Source organism: Brassica rapa, chromosome A02 (genome assembly GCF_000309985.2).
Source record: "Brassica rapa cultivar Chiifu-401-42 chromosome A02, CAAS_Brap_v3.01, whole genome shotgun sequence".
In the NCBI taxonomy this organism is placed as follows: Eukaryota; Viridiplantae; Streptophyta; class Magnoliopsida; order Brassicales; family Brassicaceae; genus Brassica; species Brassica rapa.
Genome location: NC_024796.2, coordinates 287,311 through 301,516, shown reverse-complemented (window position 1 = coordinate 301,516; position 14,206 = coordinate 287,311). Strand labels below are relative to the sequence as shown.

At 28.3% G+C, this 14,206-nt stretch overlaps 1 protein-coding gene across 2 annotated transcripts; it reads left to right on the top strand.

Annotated features, from left to right (window-relative positions):
- The first annotated feature begins 9,761 nt into the window (after nucleotides 1-9,761).
- Nucleotides 9,762-12,588, top strand: LOC103850442 (probable serine/threonine-protein kinase PBL11). Of its 2 annotated transcripts, XM_033283894.1 has the most exons (7): nucleotides 9,762-10,305; nucleotides 10,465-10,546; nucleotides 10,880-11,187; nucleotides 11,291-11,426; nucleotides 11,512-11,654; nucleotides 11,727-11,850; nucleotides 11,974-12,588. In XM_033283894.1, exons 2-7 carry the CDS (start codon nucleotides 10,495-10,497, stop codon nucleotides 12,375-12,377), a joined length of 1,167 nt encoding a protein of 388 aa, XP_033139785.1. In that variant the 5' UTR covers nucleotides 9,762-10,305; nucleotides 10,465-10,494; the 3' UTR covers nucleotides 12,378-12,588. The 2 variants fall into 2 exon arrangements, with proteins under 2 accessions (XP_033139785.1, XP_009125442.2); XM_009127194.3 differs by having other exon boundaries at nucleotides 9,805-10,546.
- The last annotated feature ends 1,618 nt before the right edge of the window (nucleotides 12,589-14,206 follow it).

Sequence of the window (14,206 nt, the reverse complement as noted above, 5' to 3'; positions counted from 1 at the left end):
TTTGTTTTGTAAAAAAAAAAATAAGTAAGTGACTAAGCTAATATATTCTTAGAAAGTGTGAGAACGTTGACAAATATAAAAAAGCATAGATTTTTGTTTTCGTGACAAAGTTAAGAATTTTGTAAAAGTAAGTTTAACATATAAATTTTCGTGACAAATATGAAAAAGCATAGGAAACAATTAAAATATACTTCTCTAATGTCTTAATAAAATATTATTTAAGGAGTGTAATAATTAAATATATTAATTCAATAAATTTTGTAATTTATAGACAAAACAATAACACAACAAATTTTGAAACATTTGTTTAACCTATCGATTTTTTTCATGAGAATCTATCATATACTAAAAGGAAGATATTCTCAATGGAGAGAGTGCCATGTCAGATTTTTTAATCGTCCAATTAAAATGCACTAATCTGCCATGCTATCAACAATATAATCATGCGAAATAATATGGGCTCTTAGTGATTTGATGTGGCCCAATTTTCACGATCTCTCCGACTTTTACACTTTCTCTTTGCCGTCTCAAAGTCTAGAAACCCTACCGTCTATGTGTTTCACCGTTCTGACTCCCTATGTCTCTCCTCCTATATAAAAACCTTTTCCGATCGACCTCCAAGCTCATTCAACAACATCCACAAAACTTCTTCCAGTAAAAGCAAAGTCAGTCGGAAAAATCTCTTGGCAAGTCTCGGGCGGCTCTATTTTTCAACGCCATCACACTAGGCCTCTCGGACTCAGAGTTACGCTTTAGTTTATTTCACTTATGGGAGTCAAGAAACAGGGGCTCCGTATTGGCTTTGAACGGCAGCTCTCTCTTAAACAAGCAGGTATGATCTTTTACTGATTAACCTGACCCTTTACTGTTTTCACAAGTCGCAGAAAAAAGTGTGTATCGGTGGTATATGTTTATCTTCGTGTTTGATTTATAATGCATATAATATAGTGTATAACGTAGTCTTCGATATCCCTGCTGTGAAAGAACTTCCGGGTTTTAGAATACTTGAGGGACTAACTGTGAACTCTCTTCGAGGCGCAAAGGTAAATGGTGGCTTTCTGATTTTGTTTCCCTTCGTGTGACAGAAAAAAATTATATATAGCTGATGTGTATGTCAACATGGTAGATGACAGAGTCAAGGGTTAGAGGGCTTAAAGGAGTCATACGATCTTGCGTTATGTGCTTTTGTGGTGTCTGCAAAGGAATTCAGGTTTGCGATTGGACCTAACTTTTTGCATTTAACTGTAAATAGAAACAAAAAAATTTATCATTTACCTTACTACTCTCACCTAACTTTTTCAAGTAGGTTAAACAACTTTTACCTTAAGTAACATGAAGGTGATTTGCCAACATGAAGACTGCAGACGGCAAGGTTTCCAAGAGTTTATGGGTCTTTAGCATCTTACAATGACCACAAACTAATTTAACACTTGCACATATACAGAAGAAGCTAAGAAAGCAGTGCAGTGTGAGAAATCAAGAAACATTGATCTAGAAGGATTTCGATAATTTTGGTTGGTGACTCAATCTCTTACCTTCTCTCATTGATATTATCATGGTTGCTTTCTTTAGCTGGACTAAGATCATTCAACATCATTGTTTTTTCTTTCCCCAGTTGAAAATTGTAAGTACTATGGATGCTACAGTTAAATTGAACTGCATAAGCAAGGGTTTCAACTCTCAAGACACTCAATTGGAAAGGACTTAGCTGGCAGCATATTTGCATGTGCTTTAATGATCTTTACACGTTCGGCATCGAAAAGCTTTCTCTGTCACTGAAACACTGTGTAAAAGTAAGGAAACAAATACAATCTTTTCTTGGTTTTAATATTTTTGGTTGTTGTGAATTGTAACCTTAGTTCTCTATCTTAGTTACAAGATCTTCACTGAATGCGAGGCATGGAAGACTTTTAATGATGGCTCTACTTTGCTGAAATAGGAATGAGCTTCCAATGAATAAAGGTAAACCATAAGAGATACCCCATTCAAAACCCAATGTGTCAATAGAGAATAGAAGTTCTAATTTTTCTAAGTCAGTTTTTCATTTATCATGCAGGTCGGATTATGTGTTGGTCACAGCAGAGCATGGCCAATAACAAATATGAAGTGAAGGATGACCAGTAACAAATATAAAAGGCCTAATGAACACATTCTTGATTTTATAAAATAGAATTACAATTTTGAAGTGGATAATGAAGGAAGTAATAAACCTTTTTGAAAATAGAATTACCTGTATTTCTTCCTGGGATAAAATCCTATTATGTCCTAAGCCAAAAATATTATTTTTTACAGACCATGTGATGCATGTGGCAGCTTTTACAATTGTAAACTTATCTTTGATAACTCTTTGTTTCTTCGTCGGCTAAAGGGCTTCCCGTTCAGTCCGATATGATTGCCAGACCTGCCCAAGATTAGGAAATAAACATTGGGATTTAGACATCTGACACAGAATATCAAATTTAGATTGTAATATGGAGTTGTGTTCAAAAAAAAAAGATTGTAATATGGACCTACTGATTATTTAGCAATCTATCTATCACTAAATGAAAAGAGATATGAAAGGACAATTAGTGAAGAAAATATGTTTAGGCCATGTCTGGCAATAGTTACCTTGATAACTTGCAAACTTCTTCCGTTTGATAGTACGTGAAAACATACCTACTAATATGCGTTTTTCAACAAGGTGGGGATAAAAGTACACAAATGTTTCCTTGAAAGATCACTAAAACTAAAGAAAGGGGAAAATATAATCTCAAAGGATCAAGTCGAATTGAAAACTCAGAAAGGTACGTAATGTTGGAGAGCGTGCATGTTCGAGGGACATCATAAGGATATAGAGCCACATAGGATCCCAATCGATCCAAGACTCACTAAAGGATATTATTCCCCCAGAAAGTTAGGTTACTCGAATGAAGAAATCGACTTAAGCTTTGGTTTGTTTTTACTGTAAACAAAAAAATAGTATGAAGATAATGTTATTGGAAGTATATGCAAAATTCCTCCAATTGGTATATAAAATTTTATTTTTATAACAGTGTAATAACCTGATTTTGTTTTTTTAAATACTAATTGTAAAACCAACTAATATTTAATAATAAAAGTTAAATAAAATGTGAATATCTATTCAGAATATTTAGATTATCTTTTTACGCCGAGTCAATATTTTAACTATAGCTGGACTGTAAGATTTGTCTTTTTGTTTATAAAAAACAAATAATAAAATAAATAATAATATCTTCATAGAATTTTCAGTGTATTTAACACATAAAACATTTTTAAAAGTTTTTTTAATTAAAGAAATAGGTAATTAAATTAGCTTTACTAATTATAATTGTAAAAAATAGATTATAATCGTAAAAATAGATTATAAAAGATTAAATAAGAGATAAATAAAAACATACACATGATATAATAACACATATAACGAGAACAATACGCGATGTTGAGATAAATGGTATATTTTCATAATAAAATAAATATGTACGAAAAATATTTTTGAGAATAGCTTAGGTTTAATAAATTATTTATTCATTTTACATTGTTCACTATTCCACTTAGTAGAAAACAATAAATTGTGAATTTACTCATTTTAATTTAATTTATTATTTATATTTTTTATAACATATATGTAATATATTATAATGTAAATATATATAATATAATGCTTTTTATATAGATCCGGGCGTAGCCCGGATAAAATCTCTAGTTACTATAATTGTTCTCTTTGTCAATTCACTAGCTCCACAAAGTCTTTAAAAATGTTAAAGAGTATATCTTAAATTGACACATTTTTTGGAAAATGGTTATTACGGCTTGAATGTTACGAACCACTCTGCCCCGCACTACAGTTATCAGTAACAAAAATCTCTAATATATCATATATCTATACGTTTTTATAACTGTTAAAAATTCACCGCAGTTAAACCGCTTGTCCCGCACTGCTCAAACCGCTATTATCATTCGGAGCCACCGCTCAAACCGCTGTTACCATTTGGAGCCTACATTTACAAGTATTTAGCACTAGTAAAATGGATTTGGGTCAGTGATGAAAAATAGAATAAAATTAATATTCAATTTGAAAACCGTGATTCTGTAATGAAAAATAATTTTCAGATGAAATTGTAGCATGAAATTGTCATCTCATTATGTATTAGTAAACTTTCCAATCATAAATACAACATTTGTTTGTTGACAAAAAAAAAACATTTGTTACATATTTCCTAAAGAAATCAATATTTATCATTACCTATATACTATAATAGGATACTGGCCCATGGACCAAAGGAAAGTCTATAAATAGTTAGCGAGTCCACACAAAGCCTAGAGCACATAACGATTTAAGGTTCTTGATTTATTGGGCTGAGCCGATTGCTATCTTAGCATAGTTTTATTTATTCACATTACTGGAAAAAAACAATGTTCATGTCTTTAAAATAGTTGTACTAGGGATTAACCCGGGCTACGCCCGGGATTTTTATTTTTTTCTAATTTAATTGTTAAATTATTTATATTTAGGGTATGATATATATTTATATAAATGTTAAAATGCATGTCATAATTAAAATTTATTTTTAAATTTTAACACGTTAAATTAACATATTTTTTACTATTTAAATATTTTTTTTTGTAATTTTATTGGCTATCTAGTTATCATATTTACCAAAACTATCTTTTGAGTGTTGGAATAAATGTTTTAGAGATTTTATTAAACTGCAGAGTATTTTCGGATCGACCACATGCTCAACATTCGATCGATCCGTAAAAAGATGATCGATCTCCTTGGCCAGGTAAGTACAATTTTAGCAAAAATATATTTTATTTTCAAATATTAAGTATATAACTATTCTTTTTAATATTTTTTTAATTGTATTTTTTGATTAAATTATTGTATTATAATGGCTATGTAAATATTTTTTGTGATGTTTGAATTTGTGTTGTTCGTATACTTAACATAGATGATATTGATGTTTAACAATTTATTGTTTTCTGGAAATAGAAAATAATGATATATCAAAACGTATCTAATACTTGTTAAATGATAGTATAATGTAAATTACATCCATTATTTGAAAATAACCATTTGTTGTTTTTATTTTTATTTTAAATCAGAAATTATTTTTATTTAAAAATATTATTCATATATAATATAATAGTTTAAGTTTGGAAGATTAATCTATATATATAAATTATGTATACTTTTTAAAAAATAATTTAAGATATTATATATTGAGTATATGAATAAAAGCTGAATTTCTTATCTTGAAAATCAGATATTTATATTTTTGTCTTCATGTTATACTCACCAATCCATCATTGATATTTATAACTCAGTATGTTTTTTAAAAAACTTAGTTTTAAGTAATAAACGAAATTAGTAAATTAAATTCATCACCTATAATGTTCTGTAAACTATATTTGAAAACTCTCTAAAATTATATTTTAAGCATAATATTATTATTATTTAATTTAAGTTATTTTAAACATAATATATGCTACACCAACTTAAATTATATTTACAATAGGACCATCCTAAACCGGTTAGTAAACCAAAAACAATACTAAACCAACATGAACCAATACCTGATTCGGCGAGGAAGGAAGTGTTTCGGGATAAACTTTTGAATGGTTATTAACTGAAATGGTTTGATCATGAAAGAGTTAGTATGAATATTAACAATAAAATTATGGATTAGATTAATTTACATTTGTAAGAATACCTTTGAGTCTATGAAAAGCAATTCAATTCCCATGAATAAGTTTAGCTTTTGGAAGTTGCGGGTTTCCCAACAATGAATCCACCTAACAAAAAGTTTGTTGTTATAAAAAAATCTCATTCAAGGTCATTAAAGGTTTCTGGGACGGCAAGAGTTGATGGTGATACCATTGTTTTGCTCGAGTGCTTTGAAATTTTCCTTCATAGTGTGAGGTTGATGTGGATGGAATAATGAGTTTTATAGGGACTTTCTTGATGTAAAACTATACATTTTTATTTTTTTTTTGTTTAATGTGGTATTTCCATTTTTATATAATTTACTACCATTTTAAGATAGAAGTACATTTTAAGATAGATGCTTAAATCTTAATGTATTTTTTCTATTTTTTAAAATGTTTATTTCCGTTTCTTATATTTTTATTTACGTAATATCTATATTTTATATTTTAAAATAGATATTTAAATATTAATGTACTTTTTCCATTTTTTAAATTGTGTATTTACTTATATTATATATTTTACATTTTAAGATAGATGTTTAATGTTTGATGAACTTTTTCCATTTTTAAAAAAATTGTGTATTTACTTATTATTACATATATAATTCATATATTATATATTTACATTAATTACTTATTGTTTATTTTCCTGTATATGTATTTCCATTTCTTGTACTTTTCATTTACTTAATATCTCTATTTTACATTTTAAGATAGATGTTTAAATCTTAATGTACGTTTTCCATTTTTTTAAATTGTATATTTCCATTTGTTATACTTTTTATTTACGTAATATCTATATTTTAAATTTTAATATATATTTTGAAATCTTAATGTAATTTCCCATTTTTTAAATTTGGTATTTACTTATATTATATATTTACTTATTATTTATTTTTCTTTATATTGTGTATTTCTATTTCTTATACTTTCTATTTGCTAATAATTTTATATTTTAAGATTGATTTACATTTTATGATAGATGTTTAAATACTAATGTACTTTTTCCATTTTTTTTTAATTGTGTATTTCCTTTTCTTATACTTTCTATTTACTTAATATCTATATTTTACATTTTAAGATAGATGTTTAATATTTAATGTACTCTTTCCATTTTTTAAAAAATGTGCATTTACTTGTTATTGTATATATAATTCGTATATTTATATATTATAATATTTACTTATTATTTATTTTTCTATATATTGAGTATTTCTCTTTTTTATACTTTATATTTAATTAATGTCTATATTTTATATTTTAAGATAGATGTTTAAATCTTTACGTATTTTTCCATTTTTAATGTAAAACGGTAATGTTTAATAGAAGAACTTGGACAAATAGTCAAATAGTTATATTTATGTTTTTTTTTTCTTTTTTTTATAAAATGGTAATGTTACATTATGAAGATAACCCGTTTTTTTGGTGAACAATGGTAATCTTCCATATGTTTAATGTAGTTTTTCTATTTTTTTATGTTGTGTGTTTACATATTATTGTTATTTTTAAATGTAAAATGGTAATTTTACATATGTTTAATGTAGTATTTCCATTTTTTATGTTGTATGTTTACATATTATTTATTATTTTCGAAATTATATATAATATCTTTTTTACAAAATTGTAATGTTACATTATGCAGATAACTCTTTTTTTTATAGTGAAAAATGGTAATCTTACATATGTTTAATGTAGTTTTTCCATTTTTTATGTTGTATGTTTACATATTATTTTCTTAAAATAAAAATGTAAAATGGTAATCTTACATATGTTTAATGTAGTATTTTCATTTTTATGTTGTATGTTTTACATATATTTATTATTTTCGAAATTATATATAATGTTTTTTGTTTTTTTATAAAACGGTAATGTTACATTATGAAGATAAGCCGTCTTTTTTTAAGTGAAAAATAGTAATCTTACATATGTTTAATGTAGTTTTTCCATTTTTTATGCTGTATGTTTACATATTTTTTATAAATTTTCGAAAATAAGTAATATTAAAATGTAAAACTATATTTTATGCCACGTGTCATCTTTCGGGATTATATTATATATTTACTTATTATTTATTTTTCTTTATATTGTGTATTTCTATTTCTTATACTTTCTATTTACTAATAATTTTATATTTTAAGATTGATTTTCATTTTAAGATAGATGTTTAAATACTAATGTATTTTTTCCATTTTTTTTAAATTGTGTATTTCCTTTTCTTATAATTTCTATTTGCGTAATATCTATATTTTACATTTTAAGATAGATGTTTAAATCTTAATATACTTTTTCCATTGTTTTTAAGTTGTGTATTTCTTTTTCTTATACTTTATATTTACTTAATATCTATATTTTACATTTTAATATAGATGTTTAATATTTAATGTACTCTTTCTATTTTTTTTAAATTGTGCATTTATTTATTGTTGTATATATAATTCGTATATTTATATATTTATAATATTTACTTATTATATATTTTTTATATATTGAGTATTTCTCTTTCTTATACTTTATATCTAGTTAATGTCTATATTTTATATTTTAAGATAGATGTTTAAATCTTTACGTATTTTTCCATTTTTAATGTAAAACGGCAATGTTTAATAGAACAACTTGGACAAATAGTCAAATAGTTATATTTATGTTTTTTTTCTTTTTTTTTATAAAATGGTAATGTTACATTATGAAGATAAACCGTTTTTTTAGTGAACAATGGTACTCTTACATATGTTTAATGTAAAGTTTCCATTTTTTTATGTTGTATGTTTACATATTATTGTTATTTTTAAATGTAAAATGGTAATCTTACATATGTTTAATGTAGTATTTCCATTTTTATGTTGTATGTTTTACATATATTTATTATTTTTGAAATTATATATAATTTTTTTTGTTTTTTTATAAAACAGTAATGTTACATAATGGAGATAAACCGTCTTTTTTTTAAGTGAAAAATAATAATCTTACATATGTTTAATGTAGTTTTTCTATTTTTTATGCTTTATGTTTACATATTTTTTACAATTTTCGAAAATAAGTAATATTAAAATGTAAAACTATATTTTATGCCACGTGTCATCTTTCGGGAGAAATTTTTTCCGCTGATGTGGACACCCTATGGAGCCTCATATGTTTAATGTAGTATTTCCATTTTTATGTTGTATGTTTTACATATATTTATTATTTTTGAAATTATATATAATGTTTTTTGTTTTTTTTATAAAACGGTAATGTTACATTATGGAGATAAGCCGTTTTTTTTTAAGTAAAAAATAGTAATGTTACATATGTTTAATGTAGTTTTTCCATTTTTTATGCTGTATGTTTACATATTTTTCCCTATGGAGCCTCATATGTTTAATGTAGTATTTCTATTTTTATGTTGCATGTTTTACATATATTTATTATTTTTGAAATTATATATAATGTTTTTTGTTTTTTTTTATAAAACGGTAATGTTACATTATGGAGATAAGCCGTCTTTTTTTTAAGTGAAAAATAGTAATCTTACATATGTTTAATGTAGTTTTTCCATTTTTTTATGCTGTATGTTTACATATTTTTTACAATTTTCAAAAATAAGTAATATTAAAAGGGCAAATCTTAAAAATAGCACTTTTCTAAGTTTATATCACAAAAATAGCACTCAAAAACTAAAATGACCAAAATAGCATTTTATCTTTTGAAAAATTTAAATTTTTTTATTTTTCAAGATTTAAAATCTTATCCCCAAAACCTCACTTCTCAACTCTAAACCCTAAAACCTAAACTCTAAACCCTAAACCCTAAATTCTAAACCCTAAACCCCACCCCTTGAGTGCTATTTTTGTGACTTTTGGCCTTGAGTGCTAGTTTGGGAACAAAAACTTGAGTTAGTGCTATTTTGGTATTTTTCTCATATTAAAATGTAAAACTATATTTAATGCCACGTGTCATCTTTCGGGAGAAATTTTTTCCGCTGATGTGGACACCCTATGGAGCCTCAAAAGCTCCCTTTTATTAGTAGAGATTCCATTTCATTAATACTCAAAAAGTTAACATCCTTTTTTTCTACTGAGCAAGAAATTTCAAAAGCTAGCAGCAATATGCAACCATACACATGAACAATGTATCAATCTTTTTTTTGTTAAATAAATTTTTTAAAGAGAAAGTCATAATAATTCGTACATATATCCTTTTCAGTGTAAATTTTAAATTATGATATCAAGCTTCTCTTTTTGACATATGCATCGTTTATGCTTCTTATAGATGGTTATTTGCTGACAGAAAAAAAAGATGGTTATTTTTTTCTAATCATATAAGGTAAGATTTTTTTGTCTGGCACTTGTGTGTGGAGTGTGGTAGACTCCAAAGAGGGTTATGGAAAAAGTCAATAAGTCAACGATGAACAGAGAAGGATGAGGAAGAAAACAAAGTCCCAACAGAAAGAGAGAGATACATGAAAGAACTAAAAAGAACTCATATTGCACATTTCTATTTGGTTTCAATTAAAATAAATATTTATCACAAAAGACTTTTCCTGTTAGGAGACAAAGAAAAAGTTTGGAATTTCATCATTAGCCAGCCCAGCTCTATAGTTTTATTTCTTCTCTGGTGGGAACCTTCATTTCTCTTTCTCCTTTGGAGTTTTCTTGAGCCTTATTAGTGTTTGCTCCATTTCATACGTCTTCTTCTGGGTTTGTGTTTACACACCTAAAACTCTGATCTTTCTTTCTCTTTCTTTTTTTTTTTGCTCTTAATCCAAGAGTATAGATAGAGCGTGAGTGAGTCATTGGTGTTTAAATGGGAGCTTGTTTCAGCAATCAGATCAGAACAGATATTGCTTCCAGCACATGTGAGTCTTCTTGCCCAATTTCTTGCCTTTTTAGTATTAAATTTTAATGATTTGTGGTTCTTACACACTTGCTTTGTCCTGAATTAGAAAGGTTTGTATTGTTCAGACAGAGTAGAAGTCCATTTATTTCCATTATTAGTAATTAAGTGTTGGAATCTCTGGAAAGTACACTGTCGGTCGGCTGAGCATAATTAACTGTTAGCTTCAAGCTGTTTCTGTCATTATGTTGATTCAGTTCTTGCCAGATTTGGAGAACCTTAAAAGGCCGCCACAGAATCAGATTCATAAACCATTTCTTGTGTGTGAACTGTTCTGAGAGAAGATTTTTTGTAGGGCTGAGTTCGAAATTCTTGAGTAGGGATGGGAGCAAGGGGTCGTCGACTACTTCCTTCTCTCATATGCCTCGAACTGAAGGAGAGATATTGCAAAATGCTAACCTGAAGAACTTTAGCCTCAGTGAACTCAAGTCAGCAACGAGGAACTTCAGGCCTGATAGTATGGTTGGTGAAGGTGGTTTTGGTCGCGTTTTCAAAGGATGGATCGATGAGACTTCCTTGGCTCCTTCCAAACCGGGGAACGGAATCGTCATTGCGGTGAAAAGACTTAACCAAGAAGGCCTTCAAGGTCATCGAGAATGGCTGGTTAGTTAGTCACATCTCTTTGTTTTGTTATTTCACAAGTCTATTTCCAAAAACCGAGTGCTTGAACCTTTTTTTTTCTTTTCATTATGGAAAAAAAAAACAGGCCGAGATCAATTATTTAGGTCAGCTGGATCATCCTAACCTTGTGAAATTGATTGGATACTGCTTGGATGAAGAACAAAGGCTACTTGTATACACGTTCATGCCTCGTGGTAGTCTTGAGAATCACTTATTCAGAAGTAAGTTCAAATAACTTGAAAGGGAACAAAGCTCATGAGAAATATATTCAATATAATATGTTTTTTTCTGATTTCTCAAAAACAGAAGGAACATTCTTTCAGCCACTTTCATGGAACACGCGGGTTCGAATGGCTCTTGGTGCAGCTAGAGGACTCGCTTTTCTTCACAATGCTCAACCTCAAGTTATTTACCGAGACTTCAAAGCATCTAACATCTTGCTAGATTCAGTAAGATACATGATTGATTGATACCTTTGTGTGTAGCTTTGTTTTATATATAATGTTTCTGTGTATATACAGAACTACAACGCAAAGCTTTCAGACTTCGGGTTGGCTAGAGATGGTCCAATGGGTGACATTAGCCATGTAACTACCAGAGTCGTGGGAACTCAAGGATACGCTGCTCCAGAGTATTTAGCTACTGGTATGTTTGTATTTATTTTATTTTTTTTTACCACACAGATATGTTTGTGTACATGTGCTTTTCCTATTGCTTTTTATGATCAATGCAACAAAAAAAACTGATGTTCTTGTTAAATTTTGAAAGGTCATTTATCGGCAAAGAGCGATGTGTACAGCTTCGGGGTTGTGTTACTGGAGTTGTTATCAGGAAGACGAGCCATAGACAAGAACCAGCCAGTAGGAGAACATAATCTAGTGGAATGGGCAAGACCTTACTTAACAAACAAAAGAAGGCTTCTCCGAGTGATGGATCCTCGTCTCCAAGGTCAATACTCGCTTACCCAGGCTTTAAAAATTGCAGGTCTTGCACTCGACTGCATAACTATAGATTACAAGGTTAGACCAAACATGAATGAAATCGTCAAGACACTTGAAGAACTTCATGTCCCAAAGGAAACACCAAAAGAACAGCAGAGTCTTCAACCCAGCAGTGACAGCAACAACAAATCTCCACAAGCTGTGAATTATCCTAGGCCTTCAATTATGTAACAATCCACAAGATGTGATTTCACCGGGGATTTAGATTACAGATTACAAGATTAGTGCTGGCAATATTAATAGTATGTTCATTCAACTATCAATATTATATGTATTTTGGTTAATATACTACTAGTGTTGACAAGATTATTAATATGTTGGTTACTATATTACTTACCTATCAAAGATTATATGCATGTTTGGTTACTATTTTACTCAACTATCAAGATTATATTTATGTTTTAGTCAACTAATCCATTAGTGAAGATTCATTAACGGCTGTAGTTATAGGCTTTATTAGTTTTTAGTTGGAAAAATAGAGAAGTTGCTTAAACTATATTTTGAACCAAAGATAAACTAAACTAAGGATATAACTTTTCACTTCTATAAATCAGAAATAAGTTGTCACATCTTTTTCTGGCCGAACATATATGTTATTACATTTTTGTGTTCATATATTTGGTTATGAATTATGGCATCTCCTATGATAAATAAATTAAGATATCTTATCTTTTGTTTAAAAACGAATTGGGAATCGACCCAACTAACAAGTAAGATGTCACATTTGAAGTCACCGGTGATTTTCTTACGTTCGTCTATTGTTCTTTTGTGCCGAAAAATATTGATGCTTTAAAGATGAGATTGAGATGATATAGGATTTATGCTTTCCACCATCTTTAATCTTTCTATCTTTCTTGCAGGTGAACCAACCAAATAGACAGATACTTATATTTATATATATGGGTATATCTTTATTTTTATCGCAACTTTATGTTTGTGTATTGCTGCTTAAAGGAAACTGAAACCTTTTAAAGGCAAAAAAATCTTAAATTAAAATGCTACTCTGATTCATATTGATGGCCTCAGTTAAGATGAAATTGTCCATCTCGACCAGCCACATAAACTAATTACGATTATAATATGAAAAGATACTACCATTATTTACAATTTTACATATGAACGTTTATAAATTGAAATGATGTACATGCACGGTAACTAACAAATTAAATACCTCGTCTCGAAAGAAATAAAGAGGAAAAAAAACTAAGGCCGTTGTTATTACATTACTGGCTGATGCTATCTAAATAGTATGCATCTAGATGTAAGTGTAACCATATGAAACATTGTCATGGGATAAATAAAACCCCCAACAGTAATGTAAGTATGTAACAAAGTATCTATAGATAAAAAACGAATTATACATTGGTTGGTCCATCAACTAAATCATCAGAATAAAAGATAAGATTCTGTAAAATCTTATTCAATATCTTATATTACTTTATGTTGTTTTTCTCTGATAAATTGTGTTAGCAGATTGCACATGATGATGGTGTTAAGCATTTATATCACATCACATGAATTTTATTCTCCTCAGTGCATCACCTCTTACATAAGTACATGCCAATGTACGTATGGTACACCGTATATCCCGAATTATGGGCCGTATAAATCTATAGATTCCGTGCTTATAGGTTTGAATGTTCAAAGTATAGTGACTTTACGGGAACGATAAGGGACAGTTTTATTTAAAGGCGAATAAATTTGATACTCAAAATTTAAAAAGCAAATATGAAGTTTGAATATTTTCTAAACGCTATTTGAAAGTCAAACACAACAAACCAACATAAGCAATACATTCATTACTTTAGTATTTTAACAGATTGGAGATAAATAAATGGTATCAAAATGAATAGCCAATCATTTATTTATATAGATGGAAAATCCAAGTTTAGTATCATATATATATATATATACTAAATACAATCAGAGCGTAAAGGAGAGCTGCGGGCTACAATTATCTTTATCCCAGCCCTTTCTTTTTGAAGCCGCTTCAGCCTTCT